The sequence below is a fragment of the Endocarpon pusillum genome (assembly GCF_000464535.1).
Source record: "Endocarpon pusillum Z07020 unplaced genomic scaffold scaffold1570, whole genome shotgun sequence".
Lineage (NCBI taxonomy): Eukaryota > Fungi > Ascomycota > Eurotiomycetes > Verrucariales > Verrucariaceae > Endocarpon > Endocarpon pusillum.
In genome coordinates this window covers 1-12,854 of record NW_006916034.1, presented here as the reverse complement: position 1 = coordinate 12,854, position 12,854 = coordinate 1, and the positions used below count along the sequence as shown (strand labels likewise).

The 12,854-nt window shown below is 46.7% G+C and overlaps 5 protein-coding genes across 5 annotated transcripts; 2 read left to right on the top strand and 3 right to left on the bottom strand.

The window, feature by feature from the left end:
- Nucleotides 1–416: 416 nt before the first annotated feature.
- On the bottom strand, nucleotides 417–2,027 carry EPUS_05342 (uncharacterized protein; the record flags this gene model as incomplete). Its single annotated transcript, XM_007802198.1, has 3 exons — nucleotides 417–775; nucleotides 851–1,165; nucleotides 1,217–2,027. 3 exons carry the CDS (start codon nucleotides 2,025–2,027, stop codon nucleotides 417–419), a joined length of 1,485 nt encoding a protein of 494 aa, XP_007800389.1.
- A 266-nt stretch (nucleotides 2,028–2,293) lies between these two features.
- EPUS_05341 (uncharacterized protein) lies at nucleotides 2,294–4,197 on the bottom strand (the record flags this gene model as incomplete). Its single annotated transcript, XM_007802197.1, has 2 exons — nucleotides 2,294–3,742; nucleotides 3,802–4,197. 2 exons carry the CDS (start codon nucleotides 4,195–4,197, stop codon nucleotides 2,294–2,296), a joined length of 1,845 nt encoding a protein of 614 aa, XP_007800388.1.
- Nucleotides 4,198–6,876: 2,679 nt separating this feature from the next.
- EPUS_05340 (uncharacterized protein) lies at nucleotides 6,877–7,641 on the bottom strand (the record flags this gene model as incomplete). Its single annotated transcript, XM_007802196.1, has 1 exon — nucleotides 6,877–7,641. One exon carries the CDS (start codon nucleotides 7,639–7,641, stop codon nucleotides 6,877–6,879), a length of 765 nt encoding a protein of 254 aa, XP_007800387.1.
- Nucleotides 7,642–8,188: 547 nt separating this feature from the next.
- On the top strand, nucleotides 8,189–9,504 carry EPUS_05339 (uncharacterized protein; the record flags this gene model as incomplete). Its single annotated transcript, XM_007802195.1, has 2 exons — nucleotides 8,189–9,133; nucleotides 9,181–9,504. 2 exons carry the CDS (start codon nucleotides 8,189–8,191, stop codon nucleotides 9,502–9,504), a joined length of 1,269 nt encoding a protein of 422 aa, XP_007800386.1.
- Nucleotides 9,505–10,738: 1,234 nt separating this feature from the next.
- On the top strand, nucleotides 10,739–12,680 carry EPUS_05338 (uncharacterized protein; the record flags this gene model as incomplete). The annotated part of the gene is made up of 5 exons (XM_007802194.1): nucleotides 10,739–11,015; nucleotides 11,071–11,477; nucleotides 11,528–11,842; nucleotides 11,909–12,120; nucleotides 12,212–12,680. 5 exons carry the CDS (start codon nucleotides 10,739–10,741, stop codon nucleotides 12,678–12,680), a joined length of 1,680 nt encoding a protein of 559 aa, XP_007800385.1.
- Between the last annotated feature and the right edge of the window lie 174 nt (nucleotides 12,681–12,854).

The window sequence follows — 12,854 nt, the reverse complement described above, 5'->3', positions numbered from 1 at the left end:
TCTACGCGTTAAAGGGTTGTTTTGAGTACTTACTATGTATATCCCTCCTTTTGTACATAAATTTTAGTTCTTTGCGCTCAATTATGACAATCCTCGGACCGAAGGACCTTTATACTGTTCTATTGCCCTTGCACTTCCTTGATCCTGACAGGTCGAATGTAACCTGGCCGAAAGTAGCTCCGCAAATTATGAGTCTCCAAAGACATCCCGTCCCAAAGGGTGTAAATCTCTCCCGTGCTTCGTCTTCAGCGGGCAAGAAGTGGCGACAAGTTCGGGTAGATATGGTGGTTCAGACCATCTCCTGCCTTCTTCCCAGCGACCAAAGAGAAACCGACAGGACCGAATCGTCTTAAGGTAACCGAAGACCTCGAACGATGCTAAAGAATAACGATTGATGAAAAGAAGATATTACATCTTTATCGGCCAGACAATTCGATAAGTGGACTATGTGAGCTAGGAGCTTCCACCCCATCATAGCCGCCATCTACTTCTTGCAGAGGATGTAAATGAGAAGGCTGTTCGTAGGCGGGGAGCTCTTTGGCTCTAGCATCATCTGCGTGAAGCTCCGGAAGAGGACGCAGCGAGTTTGATACTCGCGACCGTCTTTGCCGGCGTCGCATCAGAAAGAACGAGAGCCCAGCAATTAAGAACAGGCAAACGACACCCCCAACAACGCTGCCTGCCACAGCACCGGTATTGATTCCCGGAGGTTCATCATTAGCAGTAGTCGACCCTGTTGCCGATGGTTGCGTGCTGGTGTTGGACGGTGGAGTTGCTATAAAAAGATGTTGGTCAGCCTCTTGGATTGCACAAGAATGGGGGCCATGTCGACCTCTACGGCTTCACTTACATTGAGCGTTGACTGTGAAGATATCTTGAATTTCGAAGCTATCCCAATCCGGATACATTCCATGATCGTCGTACCATGACTCCACGACCGCTGGCGTGATATAGTCCTCAGCTTCGACGTCATATCCCCCCACCCACCTCATCTCCGTTAAATCGAAAACGTTGAGACCCTGAGTCCATGGATCCGCAGGTAGCCAGATGTTCCCAGAAGGTTTGACGCCTCCAACCTCGAGCATCTGTCTCTTTCCAACGATATTGCAGCTATTTTTTGTTCGTGCACGAGTGGGGGTGTAGTCGGCCTTGTGCCAGACGAAAGCTAGGAGTGAAAGCACATACACCGCTTCCAGGTAATTCTATACGGTCGTACCTTCAGTAGAATCTGCCGAGTGAACTTCTCCACCGAACATGAAATTCTCGTATGTACCATTGTCTCCCAGGAGACCTACCGCGCAGAATCCTTCACGGGGGTCAGGCAGCTGTCCTGGCCCATTTGATGCTGTCTGAGTATACCATTGCTTCTGAGATAGGTCGTAGATATCGATGGTGCTAAAATTGCTCGGGGGACTGTTCCTGCAGGTTCCAAAGAACGAAGAATTTGCGCCGCAGCCACCTAACGCTACAAGTACGCCATTAGAGCCGAAGGTGGGAATGAAATCGAGATGGCCGTTGAGTCTGTAGCATGACCTTTCCATGCAGCTCATGTCACTGGCCCAGGCGCCCGTAGCCATGTTATAAGGAACCAGCGCACGGCTCGAAGGCATGTCTCCAATATCTTCATTACGTGGGTCAGTCCAGGAACTGATATATCCTCCAAAAAGATAGCCAGAGCCATTGCCAGATGCATATAGCGCGTTCGAAATACGCGAAACACCGGAAGGTATTGAATATGCTGTCCAGGAACCGGCACCTTGGCCATCAGCGTCAAAGCGCCAGAGCCTGTTTTCTGCAACGGGAGTTACTGAAGTATTCAATCTACTACTTTGCTCCCACCCCCATTGGTAGAAGGATGTTCCATTGTCGTTCGCCCGGAGAGCTAGATGATTCAGCACGGGAGCGTTCTTGGTAATGACATTGAAGGCCATGCTATCGTTTGTCCAAGAGTAACGTAGATCGATTGAAAGGGTATTGTTTTCTTGGAGACCATTGCCAGTCCAACGTTTGCGGCCGAAATGCTTCATGTCTTTCTTAATGTACGGGGATATATTTCCAGTTCGCCGTCCACAAGCTGGGCGAGTTCTCCTCCATCGATATAGAGATAGTCGCCAAGCACCACCGCTGCCATCATGTTAGCATAGAAAATTTGAAAATTCATGGAGTCATTTTGTATAGATAGAGGTTATTTCGACTTTGACGACGATGAGAAGAGGAAGAAGAAGAAAGGTCAAAGAGAAGGATATATCTGTATTTGAGCTGTTAACACTTAAATAGAACTTATTGTTCCCGCTCAACCCACCATCGAAGCAGCCCTGAACAAGTCCTCCAATCTCTTCAACTCACAAACGACATCCTGATAGAAAGCCTCCTGCAATTTCGTCGCCGTGAGATCGAAATCCTTCCCAAAATCACAATGGATACACTTCCTCACCACCTCCGCATACCTCGGCGCCAGACACGCAGAGACCTGATGCTGCAGGCGATCTGCCGCCCAGAAGTCGGCGTTGCTGTCGTCTCCGCCGTCGGTGTCGGAGGTTTCTTTCATTTCGTCTAGGGGTTTCTGGAAGGCGATTTCGAGCAGCATGACGCCAAGACGGAAGAGGAGTTGGTTGCGGATTAACGTGCGGCTGCGGAGCGTGTTGGAGCGGGCGGGCGCGTCATAGGGGTTTCGGATGCAGGCGCTTACATAGGGTTCGTGGAAGTTTGTTATTGTGGTGTCGTCGGTTGTGGTAGAGGAGGATTCGTGTGTGGAAACGAGGATTTCGTTGCTGTTCCAGGAATTGGCTAGCCAGGGCGTCGAGCGGAATTGGAGGACTGCAATCGACAACAGGTGCGCTAGGCGGAGGCGTTCGTAGTGTAGGAGGATGGGAATGCTAGGGCCTGCGTTGTTGGTGCTTTGGAGGAGTTGGCGGAGAGATCTGAGCAGGCTCGTGCCTTTGCCTTGGGTGACTCGCTGTGACTTTGCGTCGACATATATCAGATGCCTCTGTGATCCTTGATGGCCTAGATAGCCCACGGCTTTGGTGCTGGGACTAGCCTGATTGATGAAGTTGCGAAGCTGCAGGCAGAAATTCTCGTTTGTGCATAAGTTTGGTAAAATTGGTTCTTCCGCAGGCACCACTGGTACGGCCACTGCCTGAGCACACTGGAACCGGACCGCCTTTTTTTGTAGGGACGTTGCCTGTGCTGTCGAAGCGTTAAGAGACTCGTCATCCTCACTATCTCGCGTCCTCTTTGCGCTAACTTGCATGTGCTGAAGGGTCACATTATCAGCTTCTGACTGTATCATACCGCTTACACTTGACTCGATCGTAAGCCAGGCTGAGGGCTTAGATAAATCCGACGCTGTGGCTTGGGGTTGTAAGGTCAAATGGCTAAATGCCATAGTGAAGCGCACTTGTAGAGGGTCTGTGCGGGTTGATTCCTGAACTTTGCAGGATGGTTCGAGGCTTAGTTGAGCTTGGTGACTTGTATGCTTCGTACAGGCGTATCCCAGGGTTTGATACAAATTGCTAGCTGCGTCTTTGATCCTGGCAAATTTGGCAATTTCTCTTCTTGTCGAGAGAGTAATTTTGGTCTCCGAGGTTCTTGATTGCGACGGTTCTGTTTGGGCTATCAAGGTCGAAAAGTTCTGAGTCTTTTTCATCAAGCTTTCCAAGGACTGTTCGATGCCAGACTGTGAGAAAGCTAGCCTGATCCTCTTCTTGAATGAAAGCTTGCGATGGTGAGCGTGAGCATCCTATGGTCAACTCGAGTCAGTTACAGAACTTCATGTACCAGAATTCTGGTCAGTCAGACTTGTTCATTGACATCACTGTGCTTGTCAAAGCCATCGATCGTCAAGCGCAAATTTGCCAAATGTTCGTTGATGAGCTTGATCGAGTGGGTGAAAGCATGCTGCGATTCTCCCAGTCTCGCCCGATAGTCAGCAATCAGCCCGCTTTCTTTCCAGCCTGGATGATTGAAGTCGCCCAACATCAAGTGTGCTTCATCCCTGCCGACGCAGGAAGCAAGAAGTCTTATGTTCGCCGATCGAAAGATTGCCTCTTGTATCTCGAGCATCATTATCAAGTCTTCTGCTCCCTTGTTCGCATGCCGGTACCGCTGAATGCCACGAGCTGCTTCGCCATAGTGTTCACAGGCACTTATTATCATGGGCACCACAGCAAGAACAAACCCTACGGCCTCGGCCATGTTCACTTCAGATATCGACCAGAGATTCAAGATTTTACAAAACAGCATACAGCTTCAAGAGAATCCTAAAAACCCGCGACTCGAGTTCTAGACCCCCCTGCGATGTGTGAAGGCTCAGCCACGTTCTCCTTTCCAAGCGCGTCGTCCATTTCCAACCATGGCGGAGGGGGCTGAGCAGTAGTCTGAGCCACCAACGTAGGCCTACGGTTGCTGCAGGAGGACGTCGTGGCAGTGCACGTCTACGGCGGACTATTACGTGCTAGAGCCCAAATCAAATTTTTCGGAAATCGGAAATCAGAAATCAGAAATCAGAATCCAGAATCCAGAACTCTATAATAACACATTTCGTAGGAGATGCTATCTGATTGCTATGTACGAGCTCACTTTGCTTCACCTTGCGGCTACTAGTCTCAGACACTGTGTAGAAGTGCAAGCTCATCGTCTGAGTGTTGTACACATCCCGTACGACTAGGCAGTGCTGGTGCTGAACGCTGAATGCATGTAATAAGAATAAGAAAGCTTCGTACGTACCCTATTCTATCACAATAGTATGATCTGCCGCCACCCCAGGCCCCTCGATAGCCCGTGAGAGATCTTGCCGTCGTACGGCAGGCTTCACATCTTCATCGTCATTAGGGTCGTCGTCAGACTCCCCCGAATCTAAATCAATCACTGTCGGGAACTGACAGTGAGGAGCAGCCTCAGGCCACTTGCAATTGCCACAGCAGCCACCGAAGTGTCCTAGTACGCGACGACACTCCTGTCATTAGGGTCGTTGTCAGACTCCCCCGAATCTAAATCAATTACTGTCGGGAACTGATAGTGAGGAGCAGCCTTAGGCTACTTGTAATTGCTATAGCAGCTGCTGAAGTGTTCTAGTATGTGATGACACTCCGGAAACATGCTAAGTCTTCTTTGATACCTTATACAGAGAGGATTCTGTACGAAGCTACGAGATTGTATAAGAAGGCCATTTATGTATGATGGCCGGTATGTAAGCACCTGCTCAGGCCTGATACGTCCTATACGAAACGTAACAGGACCCCTAGGCAGGGCTAATATATTACGACTCTGTAGGCTATGTACGAGGGGGGCTAGTTCCTGACTACTAATAGGCAGAACTGAATTCTGTATTAATTGGCCCTAGGGGGCAGCAGCAGCGGTGTTAGTGGCAGTGGCGACGGCGTTATATAAAACAAGAGCCTTATGAGTTATTAGTCTCTCTCGTATGATATGATCTTTCTGATATGATGTACTTATATGATAGGAGGGGGGGGAGGTGGTGGTGGTGATAGTTATTCTAAGAGAGAAGTTAGTGAAATGAGAATAAGATGTGAAAAAAACTTCGTATGATGTTACTGTTGCTATTGCTGTTATTGTTACTGTTAGACTCGTACGAAGAGCAGGAAGAGATAGGTATTATACGTACTTGTTGTTGCGGTGATAAAGTTGGAGAGAGAAGTAAGATGAAGCTGACCTTTTGTATGTGGCGATTCTTGTGAAGTCTTGGTATCAAATTTACTTATATACAAAACTCACTGACAATAGGTTGCATGAATAGGCATTCGCATGAATAGGCATCTTATATACTATCCTATTTTGACCTACTATTATTGTATGAAGCTAATCTTATAGAAGGGAGTTGAATCTATATTGCAATGGCTCGAAACTAGAACAAGTCAATCTTCATCGTCATTAGGGTCGTCGTCAGACTCCCCCGAATCTAAATCAATCACTGTCGGGAACTGACAGTGAGGAGCAGCCTCAGGCCACTTGCAATTGCCACAGCAGCCACCGAAGTGTCCTAGTACGCGACGACACTCCGGAAACACGCCAAGTCCCCTTTGACACCTCGTACAGGAAGGATTCTGTACGAAGCCACGAGATTGTATGAGAAGGCCATTTATGTACGATGGCCGGTGTGTAAGCACCTGCTCAGGCCTGATACGTCCCACACGAAACGTAACAGGACCCCCAGGCAGGGCCAACACATCACGACCCTGCAGGCTATGTACGAGGGGGGCCAGTTCCTGACCACCAATAGGCAGAACTGAATTCTGCATTAATTGGCCCTGAGGGGCAGCAGCGGCGGCATTGGCGGCGGCGGCGACGGCGTTGTATAAAACAAGAGCCCTATGAGCTATCAGTCTCTCTCGTACGATATGATCTTTCTGATATGATGCACTCACATGATGGGAGAGGGGGAGGTGGTGGTGGTGATAGTTATTCTAAGAGAGAAGTCAGTGAAAATGAGAATGAGATGTGAAAAAAACTTCGTACGATGTTGCTGTTGCTGTTGCTGTTGCTGTTGCTGTTACTGTTACTGTCAGACTCGTACGAAGAGCAGGAAGAGATAGGTATTGTACGTACTTGCTATTGCGGTGATAAAGTTGGAGAGAGAAGTGAGATGAAGCTGACCTTTTGTATGTGGCGATTCTCGTGAAGTCTTGGCATCAAATTTACTCATGTACGAAATTCACTGACAATAGGTTGCATGAATAGGCATTCGCATGAATAGGCATCCGCATGAATAGGCATCTCATATACTATCCCATTTTGACCCACTATCATCGTACGAAGCTAATCTCACAGAAGGGAGTTGAATCCACATTCTGAATCCAAAACTGTTGAAGCTAAGACCGTACGAGATATCTTCTTGCTATCCCATCCTCTTCCTTCTTATGCACGAGCTTTTCCTTTACCTTTGCCACCAGCACCAGCAGTTTTCCCTCTCGTACGACATGCCAAGGGAGTGTCTTTAATGCCATCATCAATATCCCCATCTTCAATCTCATTACCAGTCCTATTCTGACCTCTGTACGATGACTCCTCACCAGATATTAGCTTATCTGTTCGTATGAATACGGATATCGTCGAATCAGGAGATGAAAGAGGGGAGCAAGAGAAACGAAGAGGAGAGTCTTTCTCGGCTCGTACGGGAGAAAGATCTTTGACTCGAGTGGAAGTAGGGGTTTCGTACGAATCCGAGGGAGGTCGTTTGAATTTCAGCTTGATGGGTTTGCGTTCTTGTTTGATGTGTTCTTGTTTGATGGAAGATTTTGACTTGTCGTACGACTCTTTCTTGACCGTTTGAAGTGAAGGAAAATTGGGAAGAGCATTGTCATCCTCGTATGTAGTTACTCGAGAGTCTTTTCGATCAAGAATAACATGCATCATACGATCTTTGTTGGGAAAGTACTGATCAATAAGTTCCTTGATCGTACGAATCTCATTCGCGCTCATTGGGAGATTTGTTGGACCTTCTCGTACGGTGGCTGTTACTGCAAGATATATACGATCATCTTCTTTCTTGAGAAGATTTTTCCAGCGAAGAGATTGACGAAGAAGATGATTATCTATAAAGTCTTGCAAGCTCTCAATTGCTGCATTCTTCAATGGTACTGTAAACTTCTCGTACGAATGAAAATCGGTTTGTTTTTCCATCTCAAAATCTTCATCTGAAATGATCTGATATCGTCGAATCCAGATATGTACATTTGTACGAATGCTTTCCGTAAGTTTTGCTTGTGATCGACTGGAACTTTTGTTTCGTACGTTCTGCATTGAATTCTGTCGTACAGACTCGGAAGCTGATTTTTGTTGATAGGTTGCGAATCTCTCAGAGTTTCGTACGAAAGACGACTGTCCAATTGCAATAGCTTTAGACTGAGGATTATCGGCTTTCGAATGAGGAGAATCCTCTATGACAATAATCTCCTCCTTCTTTGAGAACTCTTCCTTTCGTACGAATTTGGGATTAAATGCTCCACAGGAAGGACATGCTTTGAGATCTTCATACAAAGTATGTCTTTTTCCATCTTGTCCGCAAAAAGCTGACCAATCTGGTCTTCTTTCTGTCATTTTGATTGATCGTACGAAATATTAATAAAAAAAGATCAAATTTCAATGTGCGGAAAAAAATACTCACCGCCTTTTTGTATTTATTATTTTCGTACATTCACTTTTCTTTTTTATTTTGATTCAAGTCAAGATGCCTCGTGTAATTGTCAATCTTGATTCGTACAAAGAAGAGATTCTTCATCTTCTCTCAAATCAAAAATCATTTGCAGATATACGCAGATATCTGCATACCACGTACGAACTCACTGTCGGTAATAATACGCTGAAACGACGTTTGAAAGCCTGGAATATTGTCGTACGAACTTCAACAGTTGATAATTCTGATCTTCGAAATCGAATTTCTACTCTGTTCTTTTGTGGATTGACAGATCCTCAAATTCTTCGTACACTTGAATTGGAAGAATATTCAATTGGATTGAGTGGTCTTGTACGGATACGGAGAGATATAGGACTCAAAAGACGTCTTCGTACGGAGGAAGAACGAGAAGAATCAGCTGAATTGGCTCTTGAAAAGTTGACTGATGAGTTGCAAAAGGGAGTCATTGAAGGATACGGTCGTGGACTTTTGTATGCTCACTTTCAACAACTTGAAGTTCACATTGCTCGAGATCGATTATTCACTATCTATCGTACGCTGGTTCCTGATGCTATTGAGCGGCGTACGCGAGATATGCAAAGACATCGAGGAGAATACATTGTACCAGGACCCAATCATGTTTGGTCTCTTGATGGTTATCTCAAGCTTGCTCCGTACGGAGTTGAAGTATATGCAGCTATCGATGCTTACTCACGTTACATCATTTGGATTTATGTTGGCATCTCTGCTCGTACGGCAGTCAGTGTACTTCGTCAATATCTGGATACTGTTGAGCTTCTTGGACAGCATCCATACTTCGTACGATCTGATCATGGTGGCGAGACTGTCTTGTTGGCTTCTGCACATCATCAACTACAACGTGCGACAGAATCAGATCTTCAATTTCAAGATTGTTATCTGTACGGAACCAGTACAACAAATCAACGAATTGAATCTTGGTGGAATCAGTTGACAAAAGGTCTTCTCTTTCGATGGAGGGTATGTCTTCGTACGAAAAATCTTTATATTTATTAACTCTCGTACAGAACTACTTTGGGGTATTGCAAAATGAAGGACTATTCAAATCAAATGTTCTTGCTGATCAGATTGCTCTTCTTGCTGTCTACATTCCTCTTCTTCGTACCGAGATGCAGAGCTTCGTACGAACTTGGAATACACATCGAATTCGAAAACAACCTAATCGTCCGAATGCTGTTGCTGGCAAGCCGTACGTTCTTTATCATCATCCACCAGAGGATATAAAGAACTATGGTATTCGTGTACATGCTCAAACACTGGAGACATTACAGAAGGATGTACAAGATTGGGGTGAGTTATTTTATCTTCCGTACGAAGAGATCTTGAACTAATATATTAGATATGAATGAATATCTACCCTCTATCACTCATATATGGTGTCAAAATCAGTTACAACAATTGGGATTTGATCTTGCACAATCTAGCTCTGAACCTACTGCACCACATCGTACGATCTATCTACAGCTTCGTACAGCTCTTGATAATCACATCACAAATGGAAATGAGCCAGAATTGGGATTGTCAGTAAAGCCTCTAAATTTATTATATTATATTATATAATCTATCTATAGCTTTGTATAGCTCTTAATAATCACATTATAAATAAAAATAAGCCAGAATTAAGATTGTTAGTAAAGCCTACAGGAGCATTAGACTGGCAGCCTTTAGAGGAAGGGGCTGTACAAAGAATGGATTTAGGAGGAGATGGTGCAGATGATGACGACTTTGATGCAATTCAAAACGGAGACTAGATTAGAATTGTCGTACGAAGATGTAGATAGCGATAGGAAGGTGGTGGCAGCGAGGTCTGATGTACGGAGTTCTGGATTCTGGATTCTGGATTCTGATTTCCGATTTCCGATTTCCGAAAAATTTGATTTGGGCTCTAGCACGTAATAGTCCGCCGTAGTAAGTATTGCTCCAAGGGGTACCTGCTCAATATGAGACTAGTGAGTATTCATTCTAGGGTAGGATTCTCGGGAGATTAAAAACTGTGCTTAAAGGTGCTTGGAGGTGGAGTTCGACAACTCGTTGCCCCCTTGTGCATGAGCTTCAGCCTTCCGGGCGGTACTGTAATGAGTTGTTGCAGCCCACCCTGTCACCCTGCCGTTTGTCCCTACTCGTACATATCACATCTCTGTCAGGCCCATTACATCGTTAGCTTCTCAGAGGTCGGAGATTGAACCTTCAAGGGAGATGGAGACGAAAGAAGGAGAACAAGAAAGACGACAAGAAGGACGATTCGGCAATGGATGTCTGTCCGTGATTTCTTCTTGTCCTTTATTTGGAGCTCTCCTACCCTTACCGCACCTTTCCACCTCCTCCTTGAGAGTCATCACGCAAAGATGCGTCGTTTCCAGTTCTTATACCGTGGGCTGGCTGGAGCGTTTTTGATAACACGAGTCACTGCCGAAAGCGTGAGGATCCTTTGTCTTCCTCTCTGCTAGGTAGCTGAGGGAAGTGACTGCCACTGCTTATCAATCACTAAAGCTATGATAGTACTTTTTCAATAATACCGACTTCAGAGGACAGGTAGCGAGTATATCGGATGGATGTGCTACCGCCATGCAGGCATCACTTGCATGCGATCCTTCTCTTCGTCAAGTCATGACCGAGGACTTCTGGGGCTCGATGGGTGGCGGCAACCAGACCATTCAAGATCAGTTCTGCGATACAAGGTGCGGTAACGATTTAGAAACTTATCGATCCACGGTGAAGCAAGCGTGTGCAGGAGACCCACAGCCTCTACCAGGATATCCAGCCACATATTGGGGAGACTCAGCCTCAGCGGCGTGGAACCAGATCTGCTTGAAAGACTCGCAGACGGGCGCATATTGTGTTGGTATGTTGGCTCACGTACCATATTCCGCCCTTTCGCTAACAAAACCACTTTCAAGACGTTCTTACTACGTTTTTCAGCGGCTCTACTACAGACAGCGATGGAACCGACTTGCCTACCGACCAGCTGTGCTCGAACTGTGTCGTGTCGCTGTTCCGCGCCATACAAAGCACACCTTACTCCAACTACGACGATACTTTGGCTGCGGTTTGGACATCTATCCAGACAACTTGCGGACTCTCATTTCCAGTTGATGTCCCACTCTTGGAGACCAACGTCACCACACCAGGGGGTTTTGCTTCCCCTGGATCTGGTCGTTCCCGTCTTTGCCTGTCCGGTAATACTTATAACGTGGTCCCAGGTGATAATTGCCAAGTCATTGCTGAGAAGTCAAACGTGGCGACTGGAACCTTGATTGCCGTCAACAGCCTTTATCGCGATTGCAGTAACCTGCTGAGAGGAGCAGTACGTACTTTGTCCTAATCCTCTCTTTTAGCATACTGAAACCACTTTAGACGATTTGCCTTCCTCCAAGCTGTACCACATACAAGGTCCAGGCTGGAGATACTTGTGACGGGGTGGCGAGGCAAGCTTTGGTAACCTTCCAGCAGCTTGTGGCGTGGAATCCCGCGCTGGACAACTACTGTACCAATCTACGCTCGGGCGAGAACATTTGTGTCAGCCCTCCTGGAGGACATCAATCACTGACCACAATACCTGGTGCCACTGTCACTCAAACGGCGGTCTACGGCACCACTACAGTAGCTCGCCCAGTCCCTGTTGCGAGTGGAACTACACGGAGCTGCTCAAAGTACTATCAGGTCCAGTCAGTATGTTGTTCCATTGAAACTAAGGCCCCTCTGTATTGACGCTCTACTAAAACTTGTGTACCATAGGGTGACTACTGTCAGCTCATCGCCCTTAACAATGCAATCACGTTAGGTCTTTTCATTGCCATAAACCCCGAAGTCGACTCCAGCTGCACCAATCTCCTAACAGGATTCTATTACTGTGTCCAGCCGACCGAGAATTGGAACCAGACAGCCACCTCCACCGTCGTCAATCCACCAGCATCTACTCCGCCAGGCACAACAGCCAGTTGTTATGAGTAAGCTTGTCCTTAGCTCCTGACTCACCACTTTAATCCGTCAGACTAACTTACTTTTTTTGCACTTTCACTAATAAATCCACAAAATCAGATACTACACGGTTCAATCTGGTGATTACTGCGACAAGATCACCAACATGTATAGTATCACGATAGGCCAGCTGCAGTTCTGGAATCCGGATCTGAAAGCCGACTGCTCGAATCTCCTTCTCGGTGTAGCGTATTGTGTGAACGGGGCGGAGCAGCCTCCTGCCAATATCGTGACGCCCTTCGAGAACGACCCGGTCGCTAGGGTGAAACGTACAGCGACAGGGGCGACGGCGGCGATGATGCCAAAGATGACTGGCGCTGTCATGGAGGGTGGTGTACCGTACGGATGGCCGGGTTTGAAGGCAAGGGGATTTCAGGACAGTGCTGTCAATGTGGTCGCCGCTGTCGCACCAGATGAACACCACCATGACAATATCAACGACCTGCCGGGCGATAACGAGGAGAATCATCATTATCGCCATCAACATCATCATAATCACCACCACCACCATGGACACGGCAACCACTAATCGCTTGAAGAGCGACCAAAAGGTTTTACTATATCAATGTTGGTACGGTGGTAGATAAGCTCTATCACGTGACAAAGCAACTCTTGGCGCTACCCAGAAAGCCCAAATGTACGGAGTAAAGAGTTTTGATTGCATTACTCAAGACTTAACCGTGCACTTTCAGTTGCACTAAGC